We start from the raw sequence: 20536 nt of genomic DNA on the forward strand, positions 1-20536 counted from the left end.
CGGGGTGGGAATTTTCTGCCTCGTTTTGGTGTGTGCCTGATGTTCTATCAGCTTTGCCCCAGCTTCTGTTCTCCAGTTTATTCTACATACCCTCCAAGCCATCTCTTTTGTAGGGGCATGCGAGTCGCTTAAGCATGGTTCCCCATGTGATAAGAGCTGGGTCATATACTTTGCAGGGCTCTGACTAAGTAAAATTAATTTCAATTTTACACACACACACACACACACACACACACACACACACACACACACACAAATAATTCCTCAGTTCTGGACACAAGGTACAGGCCACTACTGGCTAGAACACTATTATGTTATAGCAATAAAAACAAAAGTAGTTTTCATGACCACTAACCAATATTGAGATGTAGAGTGACAATGGGAAAGTAAAAACAGCCCCAAGTCCTTACCATACAGTGATAGATTCATGGCAAGAATTTGAGTATTTCAGGCACCTGGCATACTTTTGAAACTTAGTCTGCACATCTAAAAACAAACACACTGCCTACAGTTGAACATTGAGGCTGAAAAACCAACTAGATTTAAACCTGAAAACGCTGGGTTAGTACAATAATTTTTTTAAATTTTATCCTACGGACTACCAAGCCTATCCTCTCAAAGTGAAGACAAGACAAGAAAATGACTGCCCATCCCACATCTCACAATAAGGCATGCAATGCCAGACATACACACACACACACACACACACACACACACACACACACACACACACACAAGATGTTTATATCTAATTCACTCCTACCTATGAGATCCATTGAGCTGCAAATACTAGAAATCCCTCAGCTCTCTTAACACATTTATCCATGATTTAGTTGGTTTATCTCAATGCCAAAGCATAGCTGGATCACCCCAGCTATGTGTGTTGTGCTCAAATATAAAGAGAGAGGACAGACTTTCCTGACTGTCATGTAGCTGAAGAGGCTTACTATGCTAGGTTTTGGATCTGAAAACTGCCTAGCCTTGAAGTTGAGCTTGACCTACTGCTAGTTTGTTTTTGTTTATCCATTAGTTCTTTTGTTTTCATGGTTGTGGTGTGTGTATGAGGTATGTATGATTCTTTCTATGTGGTCATATCACAGAGTGTACATACAGAGATAACTGTCAGGATTCAGTTCTTGATATCCACCTTTGCTTTTTTTTTTTTTTTTCCTTGACAGGTTTCTCTTGTTTCTGCCATTCTGTGGATTCCAGGTTAGCAGGCCTAGGAGCTTCTAGGTGATTCTTCTGTCTCTGTCTCCATTTCATGGTGTGCTGTTGGGGTTATAGATGTGTGCCGTGACATGCATGTTTTCATATGTCTTCAGAGGATGTAAACTTGAGTGGTCAGTCTTGTGCAGCAAGCACTTTCACCCAAAGACCCTTCACTCCAGTCTGATTCCGGTTTTTGAGATAATCTCACTACATAGTCCACACCATCCTCCATCTCTCCACCTTCCTGCCTCAGTCCCATATAGTCTGGTTTTAAAGCAATAGGTTCTAAATTCGATGCTATTCTCGAAATAAAATATTCTGCCAACATTTAAAATGCAGATGTGGACTCTGTAAAGTTGATAAAGCCTCTGAGTTTTCTAGGGCAGCTCTGGTTATTTAAGGGAGGATTTTTTTTTTTTTTACTGTATTTCTCCATGAAATCTCTACAGCTATGTGAAGTAAAGAAAACAGATTATAAACATTGGCAATTTAAATGTTCTACATGTAAACTGTGAAGAAAATTAGATGTAGCAAAATAGAGCTGACTGCACAAGAGAATGACGCCGGGATCTCCAAGTGATTTTTGTTTTTGTTCTTGCCTTCCTTTGGATTTGTTTGTTTGTTTGTTCTTTAAAGAAAACAGTAGATTCACGAGGGGAAATGCAAAGATCTGGCAACATCTAGGTAGCAACATCAGTTCCAACTACTGATTTCACCTCAAAGGGAATAAAAGATAACTGATTCTGAGCCAAATATGAATGGCCAGGATGAATGGGGACACAGATTCAGGTGGCTCCAAATGACATGTGTCAACAGGAAAACAGGTTCATGACACTTTTATAGTCATAGGACCAAAGTCATAAATCAAGGCATTTCCCACACATGTTAGTAAGAGCATCAGGTAGGTGGTCATCACAAAGTAGAGGTGACCCTGCTGCAGGTGTCAGATGCTGTCTGATGACATTCTTACCTTTGGGGTTGGTGAGAGCTGTGGTCTGCTAAGTTAATGCATGTAAAGCACTCCGGGTCAGATGCAGCCGTGGACAGTGGGTGACTATTAAGGGGGCTAAAGAGAACCCAAGAAGATTTGGTTCTGGAGCTGCAATATTCCAGAGCTCTACAACCATGAAATCCTAATCAGCTGTTTGGGCTTCAGTCCTCTGCATAGGTGTGACTTTCTTCTGGGAACTTTAGCACTAATAGTCTACTGGACCTGACCCTCTGTCTTGAAACTCTGTGGTCAAATGGAAGGAAATTACCTATTCTTTTCATCGTTTTAAACACAGTGACAAAGCCTCAGGAGCGGGGACCCCAGAATAAACCACACATTTCAATACGACAGCCATTCCTTTATTCCTCTCTTCTTTCCTGCTGTTTTATAGATGTTTTGGACAGAGAGGGACCTCTCTGTTCCAAAGGAGGTGAGCCAGAGTCTGGCTAGTTAGAATAAATCACCTGGGGTGAGTGCATTCTTTCTCTGGAGAAGGCAGATTGGGAAATAGCAATTGTGAGGGGCCTTTCAGAGTGAGATCATGGAGTCAGTCCTGCCATACTGCTTTTGAATGACTTGCACATTTCTTTTTACTTTTTTCTTTTTTCGTTTGTGTGTGTGGGTGGGGGGGCACATGTGTTATGTGTGTGTGTTGGTGTGTGTATGTATGTGGGTGATTTCAAATGCATGTAGAGGCCCAATGTTGATTTTGAAATCATTCTTGATCATTCTTTCATATTAGTCATTGGGGCAGAGTCTTTTGAACCCAGAACTTAGCTTGACAATATAGCTAGTCTTGTTATCTAAGTTTCTCTGAGGACCTCCCCCATCTCTGCCTCTGAAGCTGGAATAACAGGTCAGCTGTTGTACTAGCCTGGCACTTATGTAGGTTCTGGAGATCCCAACTCTAGCCCTCAGCTGTGTGTGGCAAGTGCTCTAACCACTGATCCACCGCTCCACCCCTTGAAGGTTTCCTTAGACATCTTCAAAATGCCTTTGACTCTTCTTCTTAATTTGAGATCTGTGAGTGAATTTTGTTCACTTATGAACAATTAGTCCTATGCCTTTGCCAGGCTCCATGGCTACTGTTCCACTCCCTTGAGCTACACCAAATAATTTCTAGTTCAGTGGCTCACAGTGAGCACGGTGTTCCTTCCTAGACCTCTATTTTGCATTTAAATAACTGCCTATGTCTGTATTCAGTGTTTCTCTTTGTGTGAAAGGAAATGTTTCCTTTTATTGAAGGATGGACACAAATACCATTTCTCAGGTAATAACACCATAGTTGCTTAAATATACAAGGGTGTCTTTTCTCTTAAAGGGGAAATTTAAAGGTGACATAGTTTCATGCTATTTTAAGGGACCCAGGCCTCTATTTTATTGCTCTGTAACTTTCTTGGGTTTGTCTTAAAATTTTAAGGCTACCATGTAATTCAGGAAGGCTGCCGGAGCTCCAGCCATCATATTAGCTAGCTTTTGCTGCAATAATCTTAAGGGATAAAGTAACTCAGGACTCAGTTGTTTATAACTGTGGGCATCTATTTATCTGTGTCACTTCTTGTCTACAGTCCTATGTGGTGGCCTCATATCAGGTCCAATGTTAGCTGCCAGCTGATACTGAGGTCTGACTCATGTTTCTCTATGTTCTCCTTGTGAAGTAGCTACTCAACAATTGGCAGGAGAAGATGCTAGGGATTTAATCTGGGAGGGTACCCATCCAATAGTGTCCTATTGGTCATGTAAGTAGGATGGTCACAATTAAAGACAAGATGCAGAGGAACACTATAGTTTGAAGGGACAAGGGGTGGTTTTATTATTTGGATCTGGGATCTTCCTCAAAAGTCTAGGAGTTGAAGGCTTATTCCTTAGTCTGTGGTGCTATTAGGAGGTGGTGGGCCATCGGGTGTGGTAATTAGTAGGAGGAAGTTAGGTCATGAGCATCACATCCTTGGAGGGATACAGGGGTCCCATACTTTCTTGTCTTTGCCTCCTGGCTATCATGATGTAAATGGGTCTCTTCATTCTTGTGTTCTTGTCATGACATGCTGTGCCACCACCAGGACCAAGCAAGCATGAATTGAAACCTCTGAGACCGTAAGCCAAACCAAATATTTCCTCCATTTAAAGTGGTTAACTTAGGAAGCTAGAGAGATGGCTGAGTGCTTAAGAGTGCTTACTTCTCCTGGAGAAGACTTGAATTTGGTTCCCAGCACCACACAATGCTTACAAATGCTTACAACATCCACGGGATCTGTTACCCTCTGCTGGACACTGTGGGCACCTACACTCATGTGCACATACCCACCTACACATTGTACACATGATTTAAAATAATAAAAGAGATCTTTAAAATTTGGTGATTGGTTAGCTTGGGTGGTTAGTCACAGTAATGGAAGACTGTCTGTACAGGTAGATTTTCTAATTCTATTAGAAAATGAAGCAAATAATTGCCCCATAATCTAATGTACTATAGACATCATTGTGGATACCAGGATGAGGCAGGAGGTTGGAAGGGATGATGGGATGTATCTATGAATCTCAGAAACATTTGGAGAGTCCCAGACAAAGCTTCCCAGACCCTGTCTCAACCCACCCCCCCCAAAAAAAAAGCTTCCCAGTTATATTTCACTGGCCAAAAACTTTTCTTATGGTCATTTTGGGCACCAGGATACCTGGGAAATATATTCTTTATTGTGAATTGCAGTGTATTCAGCTAAAAATTGGGTTCTGTTAATAGGGAAAAGAAAAACAGGGCAGTGAATAAGGGAACAGCAGTTTTCCCCACATCATGAAGCAAAGTGTGGAATAACTGCACTTCACTGTGGTGTGTTGTCTTGAGCTGAGAGCTTCATCCCTACTGCTCCATGTGTTCACCAAAGCCATGTAAATGATGGCTATCCACCCAGCCATCAGCTGTTGCAGAAAACATACCATCTAATCTCCCAAGCTCAGGTTATTTGTCTCTCATTTTCTCTTCCCCCAAATGTAAATGACAGAACTAGAAAGAGTGGCTGTTAAAGGCCTCTAAAGAAAAAAAAAAATGCTGAAGCGCTGTATTTGTTACTGCAACTCTGATGCTTAGGTGTGTGGTGCTGAGAAGGGTCATTTCCCAAGAGGCCTTCCATGGGGTCAGTAACCCCAAGATGGGAGGTCCTTCTGCAGTGTCTTGGAACTTGTGCGTTTGAACCACTGTGGCCTAACTTTGACTTCTGTGTGAAGGAAGGACGCTTTGGTGGAGTACCTACGGTCTGACCTTTGTACTGCAAGGGGAGGCAGGGTTGCTTGGGGTGCAGGCCTCCTTGACTTGGGAGTCAAGTACTGAGAGCACTGTAGATCTAGATACAGTTCTAGCCAAGTTCTTTGGCTGGAACAGCTTTGCGGAGGGAAAAGGGGGAAAGGAAGGAGAGGAAGAAGAGAGGAAGAGGCACGGAGGTGGGAGAGAGAGGTCTCCCGAGGTCTTGGCTGTCCTGAGAGCTCTCCTGGAGTGTCCTGCTGGCTCAAGTTCACCGCCAACTCTACCGCCCCTAGGCAGCCTAGGGCGAGGTGGGCGGCGGGCGGGGCCGGGCGGGGCGGGCTGGAGGGTGGCGGGCGGCGCGCGCGGTTGTCAAGCTTGTGCCTGGGGAGACTGTCTTTGCACCGTGGCTGCCGCCTGCGCCAGCCAAAGCTAAAAGGAGACAGGCTGCTCGGTGCAGAGTGTAGTCTCCGAGCCTTTCCGTGCTCGCTTGGCCGAGCCGCCGTCGGGCCACGTCCCGGAGCTGCCACCTGCAGCCAGGCCGCCAGCCATGCCAGCTGCGCCCGCCCTGCGCCCGCCGCCGCCGCCCACGACCCCAGCCCCTCCGGCACCCAGCCGCCCTGCGCCTCCCATCCCGGGTAAGTGCCCGTGGCGACTGTCGGTGGGAACCCCACTCTGGAGCATGGGACAACAGAGGCAGACCCCACCGGGCTGCACCGTGCATACGTGTGTTGTGTGCGTGTGTGCATTTGTGCAACCCCTCTACACCCTTGGAAACTCGCTTGCTAGGGAGTGACAGCCGCTGGAGCTGCTCCCCAATCTGATGAGCCAGAGCGCCATTCCTGGAAAAACACTCCGGGCAAGTGCAGCAAGGCTGCAGGAGGAGGGCACACACAGGGAGGGAGCTGTCATTGATTAATTGTCTTCATGCATCAGGCACTAGTCACCTAGGGACCTCCCTCATCCCAACCTTTCCCGAAAGAATCTCTGTTTTGAGGCTCTAGAGCCACCGCCTTGCCTAGGATTACCCGAGAGTGGTGGAGTAGTTTCTTGAACCCTGCTCTCCAGAGCGCTGATTCCAGCTAGAGAGACACAGAAGAACAAAGGAGGATTAGGAGAAAAACCACCACAGGCAGAACATCTGGGTATTAACACGATAAATCAGAGCGGGAGAAACAGAACCATCAATCCATTTCAAATATAGAGCCACGTTTTGACTCCTTTCCACGTCTGGCTCTGGGGGCGAGGTGTTGTGGAGAAAGGATAAGGCTACACCCGGGGCTGGGCAGAGGCGTCTGGGGACACCTTCCCAGAGCATCCGCCTGATGGGAGTGGGGGGGAGAAGTTGTGGAGGGAATTAGGTTGTTCACTCCTGACAGTGAGTCATTTTTTTTTTCTTCCCTCACTCCTGAGTCTAGACAATTCTCTTCCCTCTACTTGATGGTAGTTGTCCAATGGAAGCTAGGTCCCATTGTCAACAGCTCTTATAACACATGGTGGCACTGGGAAGATCTGCACTGTGATGAGTGTGTTGGGGGCTGCCGAGTGGGGGTCTGCTGCTTCTTAAGGGTGATCTGCTGGGCTGAGGTTCGAAGGGCTGTAGGCAGGCACACTCACACCGTTCCTGGGGCAGGCAGCAGAAAGCGGAGCCCCTGGGAGGAAAGCAGAGCTGGAGTCTGATTTGTCCATAGCCTAACTTCAGAGAAGCATGTTGGCATATAATAAATAGCATTGGTAGGGTGATGCCTAACAGGAGAAAGAGCGGATAGAGGCCGGTGTGACTTCTAAGGTCCACGCTCCAACTCTCTTTTCATTTAGCCTTAAAGGTTTTTGAGCACAGTCCTTTTATGGCGAGCTCTGCTATGCCTGTCTGTCGTTGGTGCCCTGAGTACTTCACTCCCAGCAGCAAGCCCCTCTGCCTTTGTTGGAGGGACCTTTGCACGAATTTGTTCATACAAGCTCAGAGCAAGGACTGGGTGGGATTGCAATCCCTCTGGGGCAGCCCCTCACAAGGAGCTGGTGGATCTTCAAGAGAATATTAACTAGCTCTCAGGCTCTTCACTAGGACACTGAGTGAGGCATGGTGCCCTTTGTCTACCAAAAGTTCCTATGGAGTTCCATCAGATTGGCCCCTGAGGATCTTTGCTGGCCTTGCTTCTGTGCTTGGCTTGCTTTGGTTTCTTAGCTCACTTCTTCATTCTCCAACCATTCTTTCCTATGAACAACTGCTAACATGCTAACATATTAACTTGCTGTCTAGGAATTCTTTCTCAGTATCTGACTCCAAGGAGCAACAACAAACCAAACCAACCAACCAAACGGGAAAAAAAAATCTGAAAACATGTAGTCATTTCCCTCCTGTCCTAGTTTGCTTTGTGACACTCTTGTGAACACCATAACCAAAAGGAGAGGGTTTATTTCAGCTTGCAGGTTGCAGTCCACCATGAAGGGAAGTCAGTTTAGGAACCTGGAGGAAGAAACTAAAGCAGAGGCCATGGAGAAATGCTGCTTAGTGGGTTTTGCTGCCCATAGCATGGTCAGCTTCCTTTTTTATACAATCCAGGTTGACTTGCTCAGAGGTGGCACTGCACACAGTGAGCTGAACCCTCCCACATCAATCATTAATCAAGAAAAATGCTTGTAGACTTGCCATAGGCCAGTCTCATGGAAGCATTTCTAATTGAGGTTTCCTCTTTTCAAATGGCCTGGCTTGTGTCAACTTGACAAAAACTAACCAGTACCCCTTCCTGTTTCCTTCGCTTCTCTTTCTTTCCCTTTTCTCTTTTCCTCTCCTCTCCCCGTCCTTTCTTCCCGTGTTTATTTTTGGGGGCAGGATCTCATGTAAACCAGGGTGGTCTTCAACTATCTATGTACTCCAGGTTGGTCTTGAACTCATGATCCTTCTGCCTCCATCTCTTGAGTGCTGGGTTTACAAATATGTGTCCCCAGATCTGATAGTCTTCTTGGACAATGCATTTCTTTCCATCTCCATATCTGACAGCCTTCTCAGACAATGTGTTCCTCTACCCCACTCAAACAGCAATGGACAGCCTGAGTCCTCCAGAAACACATTGGGTGAATTCACAGAAAATATCCTGTCTAGGTCCATGAGTCTTGGTGCCCAGACTAGGACTGGCAAGTCACAGTGTCATGACCCTCATTAGTGTGTCTTTGGCAGTACACATGATGCTTAGTGTTCCTGGTGGCACAGCCCTTGGGCTTGGGGTGCAGAGAAGAAAAAAACAAAGTCAAGAGTTGTTCTGCTGTCCCAAGTGCTCTCTCTCTCTCTCTCTCTCTCTCTCTCTCTCTCTCTGTGTGTGTGTGTGTGTTTGTGTGTGTGTTGTCTCTGTGTGATTGTATTGTGTGTGCATGCGAATGTATGTGTGTATGTACATGTTTGTGTGTGTCTCTTTCTGTTTGTATATGTGTGTGTGCGTGTTTGTGTGAGTGTGTGTGAAATCCTCCCATTTCCTAGTTCAAGAGAAATTTCCCCTTACCTTTCCCTTAATATTTCAGGCAAATATTTTACTTTTCTCTGGACAAGCTGTGCAAATAAAGGCCTTAGTGTCTTTCTAAATGCCACAAAAGGAAGGAAAAGTGCTGTGTGAACCTCAATCTCACAGCTGCAGTTACAGGGTGCCTTGCTAGGGTGAGTGGCTGGTTTCTTCCAGCTTGGTCTTAGAAGGCCCCCTTTCCACAGCAGGGTCTCTGTCACTTCGCTCTGAGGACTGCTTTCCTCAGAGGCCCTTGATTGATGAACGTTCCTTCCTTGGGGTTCAGGTTCCTGTGTGTATTCATGCCCCAAGTTTCCCCTTTTCCCAGGTGGCTGCCTGTTAACATTTAAATTCATCCTGCCTGGTGGCAGAGCATACCCCTTCCCCCTGGTTTTTTTTCCCCCAAGATAGGTAGATTATCTCTGTGTAACAGCCTTAGATGTCCTAGAACTCAATTTGTAGACCAGGCTGGTCTTGAACTCACAGAGATCCACATTCCTCTGCCTCCAGAGTACTAGGGATTAGAGGCGTGGGACACCACACCCAGCTGTCAGAGCACTTTTTAAAGTGTCTGTAGGGGAGTAATTTGAAAGGGGTGTTTCTGTGAACTGCCTTGTAGTGGAGGTCAGAAATTCAGGAAGGTGGAGGAAGAGGACAAAGACATTTTGTCCTGAGAATTGGGGAGGGGCTTTGGGTCTCATTCCTAGTTGTCCAATTCTTCAGAGATCTCAGGCAAGACTTTGAACTTCTCTGGGAATCCAGAGTCTTTACCTTCCTTTCCTTAATGATAGCCATTCGGCTCACCTCAGTAGTGTTGATGATTAAAGGGGAAATATTTTCATGAACTCATCAAACAGTTATTGAGGAAGCCTATAAAGTGCTTACTTAGGATAAGAGGCTGTCTCCTGGGGACAGCCTGTGTGGAGGCCTCATCCTATGGGTAGTAAGAGAGAGAGAAGAGAGATAAATCCTGGATCAGTGGTGGCATGAAGGGTCAAGAAGTCTCTAGAGCTGCCTGCACTACCCTCAAAAGAGAAATATTATCAGAGGTTTGCAGGTCTCAAGGTGCCCGCTCTGTGTGGTTATGGAGTGAAGGCTCTTGGGTCCTTCACACCTGCCTGGAAACCCTGGCTCTGAAACTTCAAGGCCTCTTGACCCTGTAACCAACCCTCTCTGAGCTTGTTTCCTTTATTGGCAAGGTGGCTTTGTTCCAACTGTTCTGAAGAGACGGTGATGCACAACGCCTACCAGATGCTACAACTGAAAACAACTGAAGTGACTGACATGTTTAGGCAGAAGAGATTGTTTGACTACTAAACTTTTAAACAGCGTTGGGCATTTGAACCATCTGGTGGTGTAGGTAAAAATGGAGATTTGGATTCAGAATGTCTTGGAGTCTGAGATTCTGCTTTTCTTACTAGCTCCTAAATTCTTGTAGGCATTTCTTGTCTGGAGACCACACTTTTAATACAAGGTCTGTAGTCATTCCTTCCCAGGGAAAGTCTGATTCCTCATAGGGGCTGAACAGTGTACTGGAGACATGGGCCGATTCGACAGCAGGCAGGTTCAGGACTCTTGGAAGGGTCTGGGCTTGGACCTGGCTGAAGATGGCTGAGGGACTCTGTTGTTAAGTGAGATGTTGTCCTTGGTGGTCACTGATTCTAATCCAGCTGCTTTCAGATGCCCTGGAATCAACCATCTTGAGAAAGTCCCTCCTAACTAAATGGCCAATACAGCTTCTTTCTTAAGCTGGCCTTGAGGATTCAGGAGTCCGAAGGCCATTGGTCCCACCACAGTGTGGTGGGCCTGGTAGGATCTGGCATTGAAACAGATAATTATAACATAGGGGCAAAAGCATTTTATAGAGCTGATGGGCAATTAGAGGGTGCACTGAGATTCTAGGTCACTCTAGTCAGAATGTTCATCTTCAAGAAAACAACAGATGTTGGTGAGGATAGGGGTGGGGAAGAAACCTAATACACTGGAGGTGGGTTAAATTAGTCCACGCAGAGTGGAAATCAGTATGAGATGTCAAAAAAAAAAAAAAAAGAAAGAAAGAAAAACCCTGAAAACCCAACAGCCACACGATCCAATCTACACACAGTAGAAATATTTGATACCCATGTTTATTGCAGTGCTATTCACAATAACCAGGGTATGGAATCAGTATGTCCACCAAGAGATGAACAGATAAAGGAAACAGGGTATGTGTACAATGAATTCAGCATGAAGAGAGATGAAATCAAAACAAATTAAACTGGGGATTGTCATGCTCAGCAAAATAGATCAAACTCAGAAAATAAAACAGAATATTGGGCTGGTGTGATGACTCAGTGGGTGAAGGCACTTGCCACAAAGATTGATAACCTGAGCCCAATTCCTAGAACCCTTAGGACTGAAGGAGAGAACCAACTTGTGACCCTGTACACACACATAAAAGCAATTCACACATGTGTGATCATGTAAACACACACACATATGCAAAGAAATGTTTAAAAAAAGACAAATATGTCATGTCATTTCATTCATGGAATTGCTGCCTCTCTCTATACTAAGTAATTATTTATGTGTGTGGGTGTTATTCTTGCATGTGTGTCTGTATACTATGTGCCTGATGCACCTGAGGCCGGAAGAGGACCTTAGCTACTCTGGAGTTACAGATGGTTGTGAGTTCCCTTAACTACTGCCTTACCACTCACTCTCACCACACCTGACCTCATGCGGAGTCTGCTGTCTTCAGACTTGCTTCCTGCTTCCACCAACTCCATCCCATACACCCTGGACAAAGTGATGTCTCTTAACCAGAGTTGATTTATCCTCTAGTTTAGAGTGTGCATTGCACTCTGGGAAAGCCTGATATACTCTAGGGGACTAAAGGGTCTCAAAAATTGTTCTTATTTTGTATTTTTATTTTCATGATGCCAAATCTCTTACATGATTGTGTTCTGCTCAAGTTTTGCCACATATATGTATTTCCCATATTTATTCTTGAGTTAGCAATACAATTTGCATAAGGAAATACATATATTTTTTGAGATATGATCTTGCTATGTAGCTCTGACTTTCCAGGAGCTCATTATGTAGAGTGGCCTGGCCTTGTTTTTTTTTAAATTTTTTTTTATTCAAATTAGGAACAAGCTTGTTTCACATGTCAATCCCTTCTCCCTCTCCCTCCCCTCACCCCCATCCTTCCTCCCCCACCCCCAACCTACCCCCCACCCCATCCACCCTCCACTCCCCAGGCAGGGTAGGGCCCTCAACGGGGGCTCTGCAAAGTCCACCAAATCTTCCTGTGCTGGGCCTGGGCCCTTCCCCATGTGTCCAGGGCCAGAGTGTAACCCTTCACGTGGGATGGGCTCTCAAAGTCCCTTCTTGCACCAGGGAAAAATACTAATCCACTACCAGGGCCCCCCTGGAGTGCAAAGGCCTCCTCATTGATATCCATGTTCAGGGGTCTGGATCAGTCCTGTACTGGCCTCCCAGACAGCATCTGGGGTGGACGTGCTCCCGCTTGTTCAGTGGCCTGGCTTTGAACTAATAGCGATCCACTTGCTTCTGCCTTCCAAGAGGAAATACTAGTTTTAATTTTTATTTATTTGCATGTATGTGTGTTTATGTTTGTGTTCACTTGTTTGCATTGCCCGTGGAGGTCAGAAGTCAACATTAGGTATCTTTCTCAATCACTCCACTCTCTCGCTGAATTCAGAGCTTGCCTTCTAGGCTGGCTAGCTAGCACATTCCATGAATCCTACTGCCTACACCTCCCCAACTCTCGCATCACAGGTGCCACCACCTCCCAGGTTTTTTTTTTTTTTTTTTATGTGGGTGCTGAAAATTGAACTCAGGTCCTCATGATTGTTTGACAAGTACTGTACTAACTGAGCCTTCTCCCCAAAACTCATTAAATATTACTTTAGTTGTCTAATAAGAAAATTAACAAATTGAAATGTGGAGATATCAGCCTGATGAGTGAACTGAGCCATCACACAGCCCATAGGGCAGGGCACACAGCACACCAGAGTCTTCAGAGACTGAACCAAAGATGCTGCTTTAGCAAAAATAGCACCACCCCATCAGATTAAATCCAGGTGCTTAACATAGCCAATTTACAGCTATGATGGGGGTGTTATTGAGCTGCTTGTCCTTGGTTTCTGGTCACAGGAGAGCACTGAGCACCAGGGCTTCAGAACTATTGAGTGTCACTGTGTGTGTGTGTGGGGGGGGGGCGGGATGCATTATCCTCAAAGTGATTTAAGTCAACACAAGGAAACTGTATCTTTTTGTTTCTTTCTTCAAAGGGCTTTAACTTTTAAGAGCCCTGTAAACTTTCCACTCTGTTTCTAAAAGCAGAGATGCTTAGCATGCTTATGAAGAGAAACACTGTTGAGGTTAAATGATCTCTAGACAATTACGTGACAAGGGAAATGGAAACTCAGCACTTTGAGAGGGGGCAGTGAGAGAGAACTGGAAACATGCAAAATGTCATAAAATAATGTGTGTGTGTGTGTGTGTGTGTGTGTGTGTGTGTGTGTGTGTGTGTGTGTGTGTGGTTTCCAGAGTGAAGTCTTATGTTCACTGCAATGTTCAGGATAATATATATTTGGGATTGGTGAGGTGACTCAGTGGGTAAGCCACCTGCCATCAAATCTTATTAACTTGGCTTAGTCGATGGAACCCACGTGGTAGAAGGAGAGAACCAACTCCAGCGAGGTGTCCTCTGACTACCACACATGTGCTGGGGAGTGTGTCAGTGAGCCCGTGTGCGTGCGCACACACGCGTACACACACACTCTCTCTCTCTCTCTCTCTCTCTCTCTCTCTCTCTCTCACACACACACACACACACACAGAGGAAAATAAACTAAAAAGTAAAAACAAAAGTATTTTATGTTATTCACTGTTTTCTTTCTGTATAACGATTGACCTAATGTATGGTAGACACAAGTATCATGAGACAGCATCCTCAAGTGGCTTTTTCTCTCCTCTTTTTTTTTTTTTCATCAGTGTTGACCTTTCAGCCTCCATGCCTTGGGGAGAAGAATCAAAGTAGAGCCTCTGGAATTTCCAGGGAGCCATGGAGCCTCTTTCCTCTGCTTCTGTTGGGACTGGCCATAGGGTTCTTATGACTGGGCCAGAGAGATGGCTCAGTCAGCAAATGCTTGCTGTGCAGGTATGAGGCCCCGAGTTTGGGTCCCTGGCAGCCATGTAAGAAGCTGTGCGTGGTGGCACATGCCACAAGAGGATCCCGGGGGTCCTCTGGCCAGCCAGTTCAGCTGAAAAAAAAAAAAAAAAAAAGGAAAGGAAAAGAAAAGGAGGGAAGTGATTGGTGAAAACACCCGACATCAACCTCTGGCTTCCACATTTCCACACTGGCCCTTTGCCCACATGAGCATGAACCTCTCCAATGGAGCAGAGCCCACAAACATTGCTCCCGATGGACTCTACAGGAAGCATCCTTGGGCCTCAAGGTTGACTGGGTTTTTAGGAGTGGCTGTGCCAGGATGACTTCTTGAGGGTATTCTTTTTGTTTCTCATTTCTGCAGCTAGAGCTCTCTGGAGGTTCAGTTTCTGTGTGACAGAGACAGTTGGGTCTTCTTGCCAGATACCCACATGCTCCCCCTCCTCAGCAGATGCCATTGTCTCTGTCCATGGTCCCCAAGCATATCACCTATCTTGCCCTGATGCAAGCGACTTTGTCCTTTGCAAGCCACCTTGGCCATCCCTGTGAGAGGGCTTTCTCTGGTTGCAGGGGCATGGTTGGTCCATTTTTACTGCAGTTCAGAAGCACCTGAAAGTTCCTGTGCGTCGGAACCATCCTCAACTGCCAGAGTGATGCAGATAGTAATCAGTGTCTGTGTCCCGGGCAGGACAGCCATGGATGGGAGACATGTCTGCAGCTTCCAGAGATTAGCAGAGTAAACCCAAATCCATTCAAATCCTTTCTCCGCTTCTGCTTTGGGGAGGTCCACTACTTGGGGCTTGTTTGGGTTTGTGCGAACAGCAACTGTAAGTGGACTGTAGGTGGGCGTACTGTTTGCCATTTCCCATGCTATGCAGTTAAAAGTCAGGTACCTCCTCTACTCTGCTCTGTAGCTCTGGCAGTTCTGGGAACCGAGTTGCTCAGATGCAGGCGATGAGGTAGAAGAAGCCTTGTAGTCACACTGGAATTCATTAGAGCAAAAACCTACTGTGGTAAAACCCCTCGGCTTCTTGTCATTTATTGGCTGAGCCACTTGTTTATCTGACCCCGAACATCAGACAGACCCTCTAAGGGGCTTCTGCCAAAGTCTGTGCACTTTCTACGTCTCCATCCTCTGTGAGGACTCTTGACCCACACATTCACTTTTTAAGATTGTTTACTTTTTATCTATTCCTTTGCTTTTTTTTTGAGACGTGATCTCATATAGTCCAGACTGGCTTCCAACCAGCTATAAAGCCAAGGGTGACTTTGAACTTCTGATCCTCTTGCCTCTACCTCCTGAGTGCTGGGGTTATAGGAAGGTGCCAACACCTGGTGATTTGCATGTAGGCAAGCCTCAACCAACTGAATTACATCCCCTTACCTGCCTGATTCTCACCTCTAAGCTGCTTTTCTCAGTGGGGTGGAGTGGGTGGGGGGTGGGGGTGGTGGTTAAGATTAAAAGTAAAAATGAATGACTTTCTGTGTCACCTTTAACTCCTCCGGAAGACACCTTGGTGTTATTTATGAAATTTATCCAAATTCACTCTATTTCTAAATCGTTAGCCCATTGTCCCAATATTGAATAAAAATGATTCCAGCTTGCCTGCTTGGGTGGCAATCATCTTTGATTCTATATTAAATTATAGTGTGAAGTGGCAGCTATTTGGAGGCTCTAGTTTTGTTATTTGCTTGAATTTCTGAAAAAGTGCCATTGAGATCAGATCTCTGTAGTTCGTGGTTACAGATTCCTAAACAGTGGCTTTCGACCCACACAGGCTTGTATAACTGAATGTGGGGGTCATGAAACACTTGGCAACAGAAGGGTTTCTGAATACACAACCAAAAATTGATTCAGAGGCAAACACGTAATGAACCCAAGGTGTTTCTAGCAGTGTTCCTGGCTATTTCCTCTTGGGATTTCACTGTAGCTTTGACTCTTAATGTAAAACACATGCACTTTGCCCTTTGCACGATGCCGTGCCCTTTAACCCCAAGGAACCTTGGGTAAAACACCTTGGCTCTGATTAAAGACTATTAAATTTTATGAATTGTCATAGTTTTTCTGCACACACAAAGTTTCTGCTCTTATAAAAGCACAATGGTTCAATTACAAAAGGCTTTTAAAGACTTTTAGTGTTTTCATGTTTCCATTTATCAGCATGCAAGTGTAAAATTAGTGATGCTTCAGAATTATTGACTTTAAGAATGGTTGTTTAAATTTCTGGCTTGCATTTCATCAAGAATAATTCAATGAATTTTGGCTTGGGATTAGGACAGAATTTCTAACAGTTACTGAAATGGCCTCAAACATAATATTGCCATTTTTACTATGTATTTATGCAAAATGGCATTCTCAGTATTGATGATTATGAAGTCAAAACATCTGTCAACTCTTGAGAGATGCTGAAGATGCCTGTATCCTACAGAATCAGTGATGTTGGGACTGGCCATAGGCTTCTTGTAATTGGACCAGAGAGATGGCTCAGTTGGCAAAATGCTTGCTGTGCAAGTATGAGGACCTGAGTTTGGTCCCTGGCAGCCACATAAGAAGCTGTGTGTGGTGGCTCATGCCAGCAATCCTAGCTCTGGGGAGATGGCCACAGAAAGATCCCTGGGCCATTGGCCAGATGATTTAGCTAAAAGTGACTTCCAGCTTCCATGAGAGAATGTTGCAAAGAGAAAATAAGGTGGAAAATGATTGAGAAAAACACCTGATATCAACTTCTGGCTTCCACATCAACACACACCTACCCTCCTCTCACGTGAACACATGTACACACACACACACACACACACACACACACACACACACACACACACACCCTGTGATCCAATGCACACCTACCTCCCTTGAGATTATACCTCCCTGAGGATGGGTACCTTGAAGCAGCTCCCACAGGCGTGCGTCCCTACAGGACTCTACAGGAAGAGTGGGAAAGTTTAGGAAACCCCACTGTGTTTTACGAGCTTCACTCTTTATACCTACTTCTTGTTCTCTCCTGAAACTTACACTGGTATTTAAATAGCCTCGAACCTACCAATTACAGTGGGGAAGAGCTGGGAACTGTTTAGAGCAGGTGTGAGTTCTTATAGTTTTATCTTCTTCCGTGGACTGCGGTTCATCTGGCTCTTTCAATAGCTCTGATGGTGTGTGTGTGTGTGTGTGTGTGTGTGTGTGTGTGTGTGTGTGTGTGTTCGTACCGGGGCAACCTTGAATGCTGTTCCTCACTAGCTCAGTAATTTCTTTTTGAGACGATGTTTCCCATTTGGCTTGAAACTTGCTGATGACTAGGCTGGTGGCTGTGGAGTTGCCTCATCTGTCTCCCCAGTGCTGGGGTTTGAAGCAGGTACCACTGTATCCAGCTTTTTACGTTTTACATGGGATTGAATGCGGGGCCTTGTACGCGTGCAGAAAGCACTTTGGCAACCAAGCCCCTCCCCGAATGGCCTATGCTCAGTTTTATACCAGTCCTTACATGGATCAACACATTTCTAGTTAAAGCTATCCCCAGAAATTTTCACAAGTTGATTAAAAAAAAAAAACCCAACTCATTGAAGTTTCTGTGGGAAAGCTGATGTGTGAATAAACTTTCCATTATACATTGAATTTAAGGTATAAGAAAATATGACATTAAGTATTTTTACCTTATATTTTGCAGGAAGAAAACATAAAATGGTTTTATGAGCTCAGTTTGCCTTTTCCAGGTGGCTCAGAATAAATAAATAGGCATGTTTTAGAATGAAGTGAATTTATGGAGGGAGAGAGGGAGCAAGGAGACTCACAGGGGCTGAGGACATCACAGGCCCTGATGTCACAGAGGCTGAGGACATCACAGGTCCTGATGTCACAGAGGCTGTGGGCATCACAGGTCCTGATGTCACAGAGGCTGAGGTCATCACAGGTCCTGATGTCACAGAGGCTGAGGACATCACAGGTCCTGATGTCACAGAGGCTGTGGACATCACAGGTCCTGATGTCACAGAGGCTGAGGTCATCACAGGTCCTGATGTCACAGAGGCTGTGGTCATCACAGGCCCTGATGTCACAGAGGCTGTGGACATCACAGGTCCTGATGTCACAGAGGCTGAGGACATCACAGGCCCTGATGTCACAGAGTCTGTGGACATCACAGGTCCTGATGTCACAGAGGCTGTGGACATCACAGGTCCTGATGTCACAGAGGCTGTGGACATCACAGGTCCTGATGTCACAGAGGCTGTGGACATCACAGGTCCTGATGTCACAGAGGCTGTGGGCATCACAGGTTCTGATGTCACAGAGGCTGTGGGCATCACAGGTCCTGATGTCACAGAGGCTGTGGGCATCACAGGTCCTGATGTCACAGAGTCTGTGGACATCACAGGTCCTGATGTCACAGAGGCTGTGGACATCACAGGTCCTGATGTCACAGAGGCTGTGGACATCACAGGTTCTGATGTCACAGAGTCTGTGGACATCACAGGTCCTGATGTCACAGAGGCTGTGGACATCACAGGTCCTGATGTCACAGAGGCTGTGGACATCACAGGTTCTGATGTCACAGAGTCTGTGGACATCACAGGTCCTGATGTCACAGAGGCTGTGGTCATCACAGGTCCTGATGTCACAGAGGCTGTGAACATCACAGGTCCTGATGTCACAGAGGCTGTTGGCATCACAGGTCCTGATGTCACAGAGGCTGAGGACATCACAGGTCCTGATGTCACAGAGACTGAGGACATCACAGGTCCTGATGTCACAGAGACTGTGGGCATCACAGGGCCCTGATGTCACAGAGGCTGTGGTCATCACAGGTCCTGATGTCACAGAGGCTGTGGTCATCACAGGTCCTGATGTCACAGAGGCTGAGGACATCACAGGTCCTGATGTCACAGAGGCTGTGGACATCACAGGTCCTGATGTCACAGAGGCTGTGGTCATCACAGGTCCTGATGTCACAGAGGCTGTGGACATCACAGGTCCTGATGTCACAGAGGCTGAGGTCATCACAGGTCCTGATGTCACAGAGGCTGTGGACATCACAGGTCCTGATGTCACAGAGGCTGTGGGCATCACAGGTCCTGATGTCACAGAGGCTGAGGACATCACAGGTTCTGATGTCACAGAGGCTGTGGACATCACAGGTCCTGATGTCACAGAGGCTGTGGACATCACAGGTCCTGATGTCACAGAGGCTGTGGGCATCACAGGTCCTGATGTCACAGAGGCTGAGGACATCACAGGTCCTGATGTCACAGAGGCTGTGGACATCACAGGGCCCTGATGTCACAGAGGCTGTGGACATCACAGGTCCTGATGTCACAGAGGCTGTGGGCATCACAGGTCCTGATGTCACAGAGGCTGAGGACATCACAGGTTCTGATGTCACAGAGGCTGTGGTCATCACAGGTCCTGATGTCACAGAGGCTGTGAACATCACAGGTCCTGATGTCACAGAGGCTGTGGGCATCACAGGTCCTGATGTCACAGAGGCTGAGGTCATCACAGGTCCTGATGTCACAGAGGCTGAGGACATCACAGGTCCTGATGTCACAGAGGCTGTGGTCATCACAGGTCCTGATGTCACAGAGGCTGTGGTCATCACAGGTCCTGATGTCACAGAGGCAGGTCATCACAGGGCCCTGATGTCACAGAGGCTGTGGTCATCACAGGTCCTGATGTCACAGAGGCTGTGGTCATCACAGGGCCCTGATGTCACAGAGGCTGTGGTCATCACAGGTCCTGATGTCACAGAGGCTGTGGTCATCACAGGTCCTGATGTCACAGAGGCTGTGGTCATCACAGGTCCTGATGTCACATAGGGTGTGGACATCACAGGTCCTGATGTCACAGAGACTGTGGGCATCACAGGTCCTGATGTCACAGAGGCTGTGGACATCACAGGTCCTGATGTCACAGAGGCTGTGGAGGCCCTGATGTCACAGAGGCTGTGGACATCACAGGTCCTGATGTCACAGAGGCTGTGGACATCACAGGTCCTGATGTCACAGAGGCTGTGGACATCACAGGTCCTGATGTCACAGAGGCTGAGGTCATCACAGGTCCCTGATGTCACAGAGGCTGTGGACATCACAGGTCCTGATGTCACAGAGGCTGTGGGCATCACAGGTCCTGATGTCACAGAGGCTGAGGACATCACAGGTTCTGATGTCACAGAGGCTGTGGACATCACAGGTCCTGATGTCACAGAGGCTGTGGACATCACAGGTCCTGATGTCACAGAGGCTGTGGGCATCACAGGTCCTGATGTCACAGAGGCTGAGGACATCACAGGTCCTGATGTCACAGAGGCTGTGGTCATCACAGGGCCCTGATGTCACAGAGGCTGTGGACATCACAGGTCCTGATGTCACAGAGGCTGTGGGCATCACAGGTCCTGATGTCACAGAGGCTGAGGACATCACAGGTTCTGATGTCACAGAGG

The 20536-nt window shown here is 46.5% G+C and overlaps 1 protein-coding gene across 1 annotated transcript; it reads left to right on the forward strand.

Moving 5' to 3' along the window:
• Positions 1–5985: 5985 nt before the first annotated feature.
• On the forward strand, positions 5986–19913 carry LOC113835514 (galactose-specific cell agglutination protein gsf2-like). The gene is made up of 4 exons (XM_027414252.1): positions 5986–6073; positions 17930–18838; positions 18906–19334; positions 19384–19913. Exons 1-4 carry the CDS (start codon positions 5986–5988, stop codon positions 19911–19913), a joined length of 1956 nt encoding a protein of 651 aa, XP_027270053.1.
• The last annotated feature ends 623 nt before the right edge of the window (positions 19914–20536 follow it).

This window comes from Cricetulus griseus, chromosome 4, assembly GCF_003668045.3.
Source record: "Cricetulus griseus strain 17A/GY chromosome 4, alternate assembly CriGri-PICRH-1.0, whole genome shotgun sequence".
NCBI lineage: Eukaryota > Metazoa > Chordata > Mammalia > Rodentia > Cricetidae > Cricetulus > Cricetulus griseus.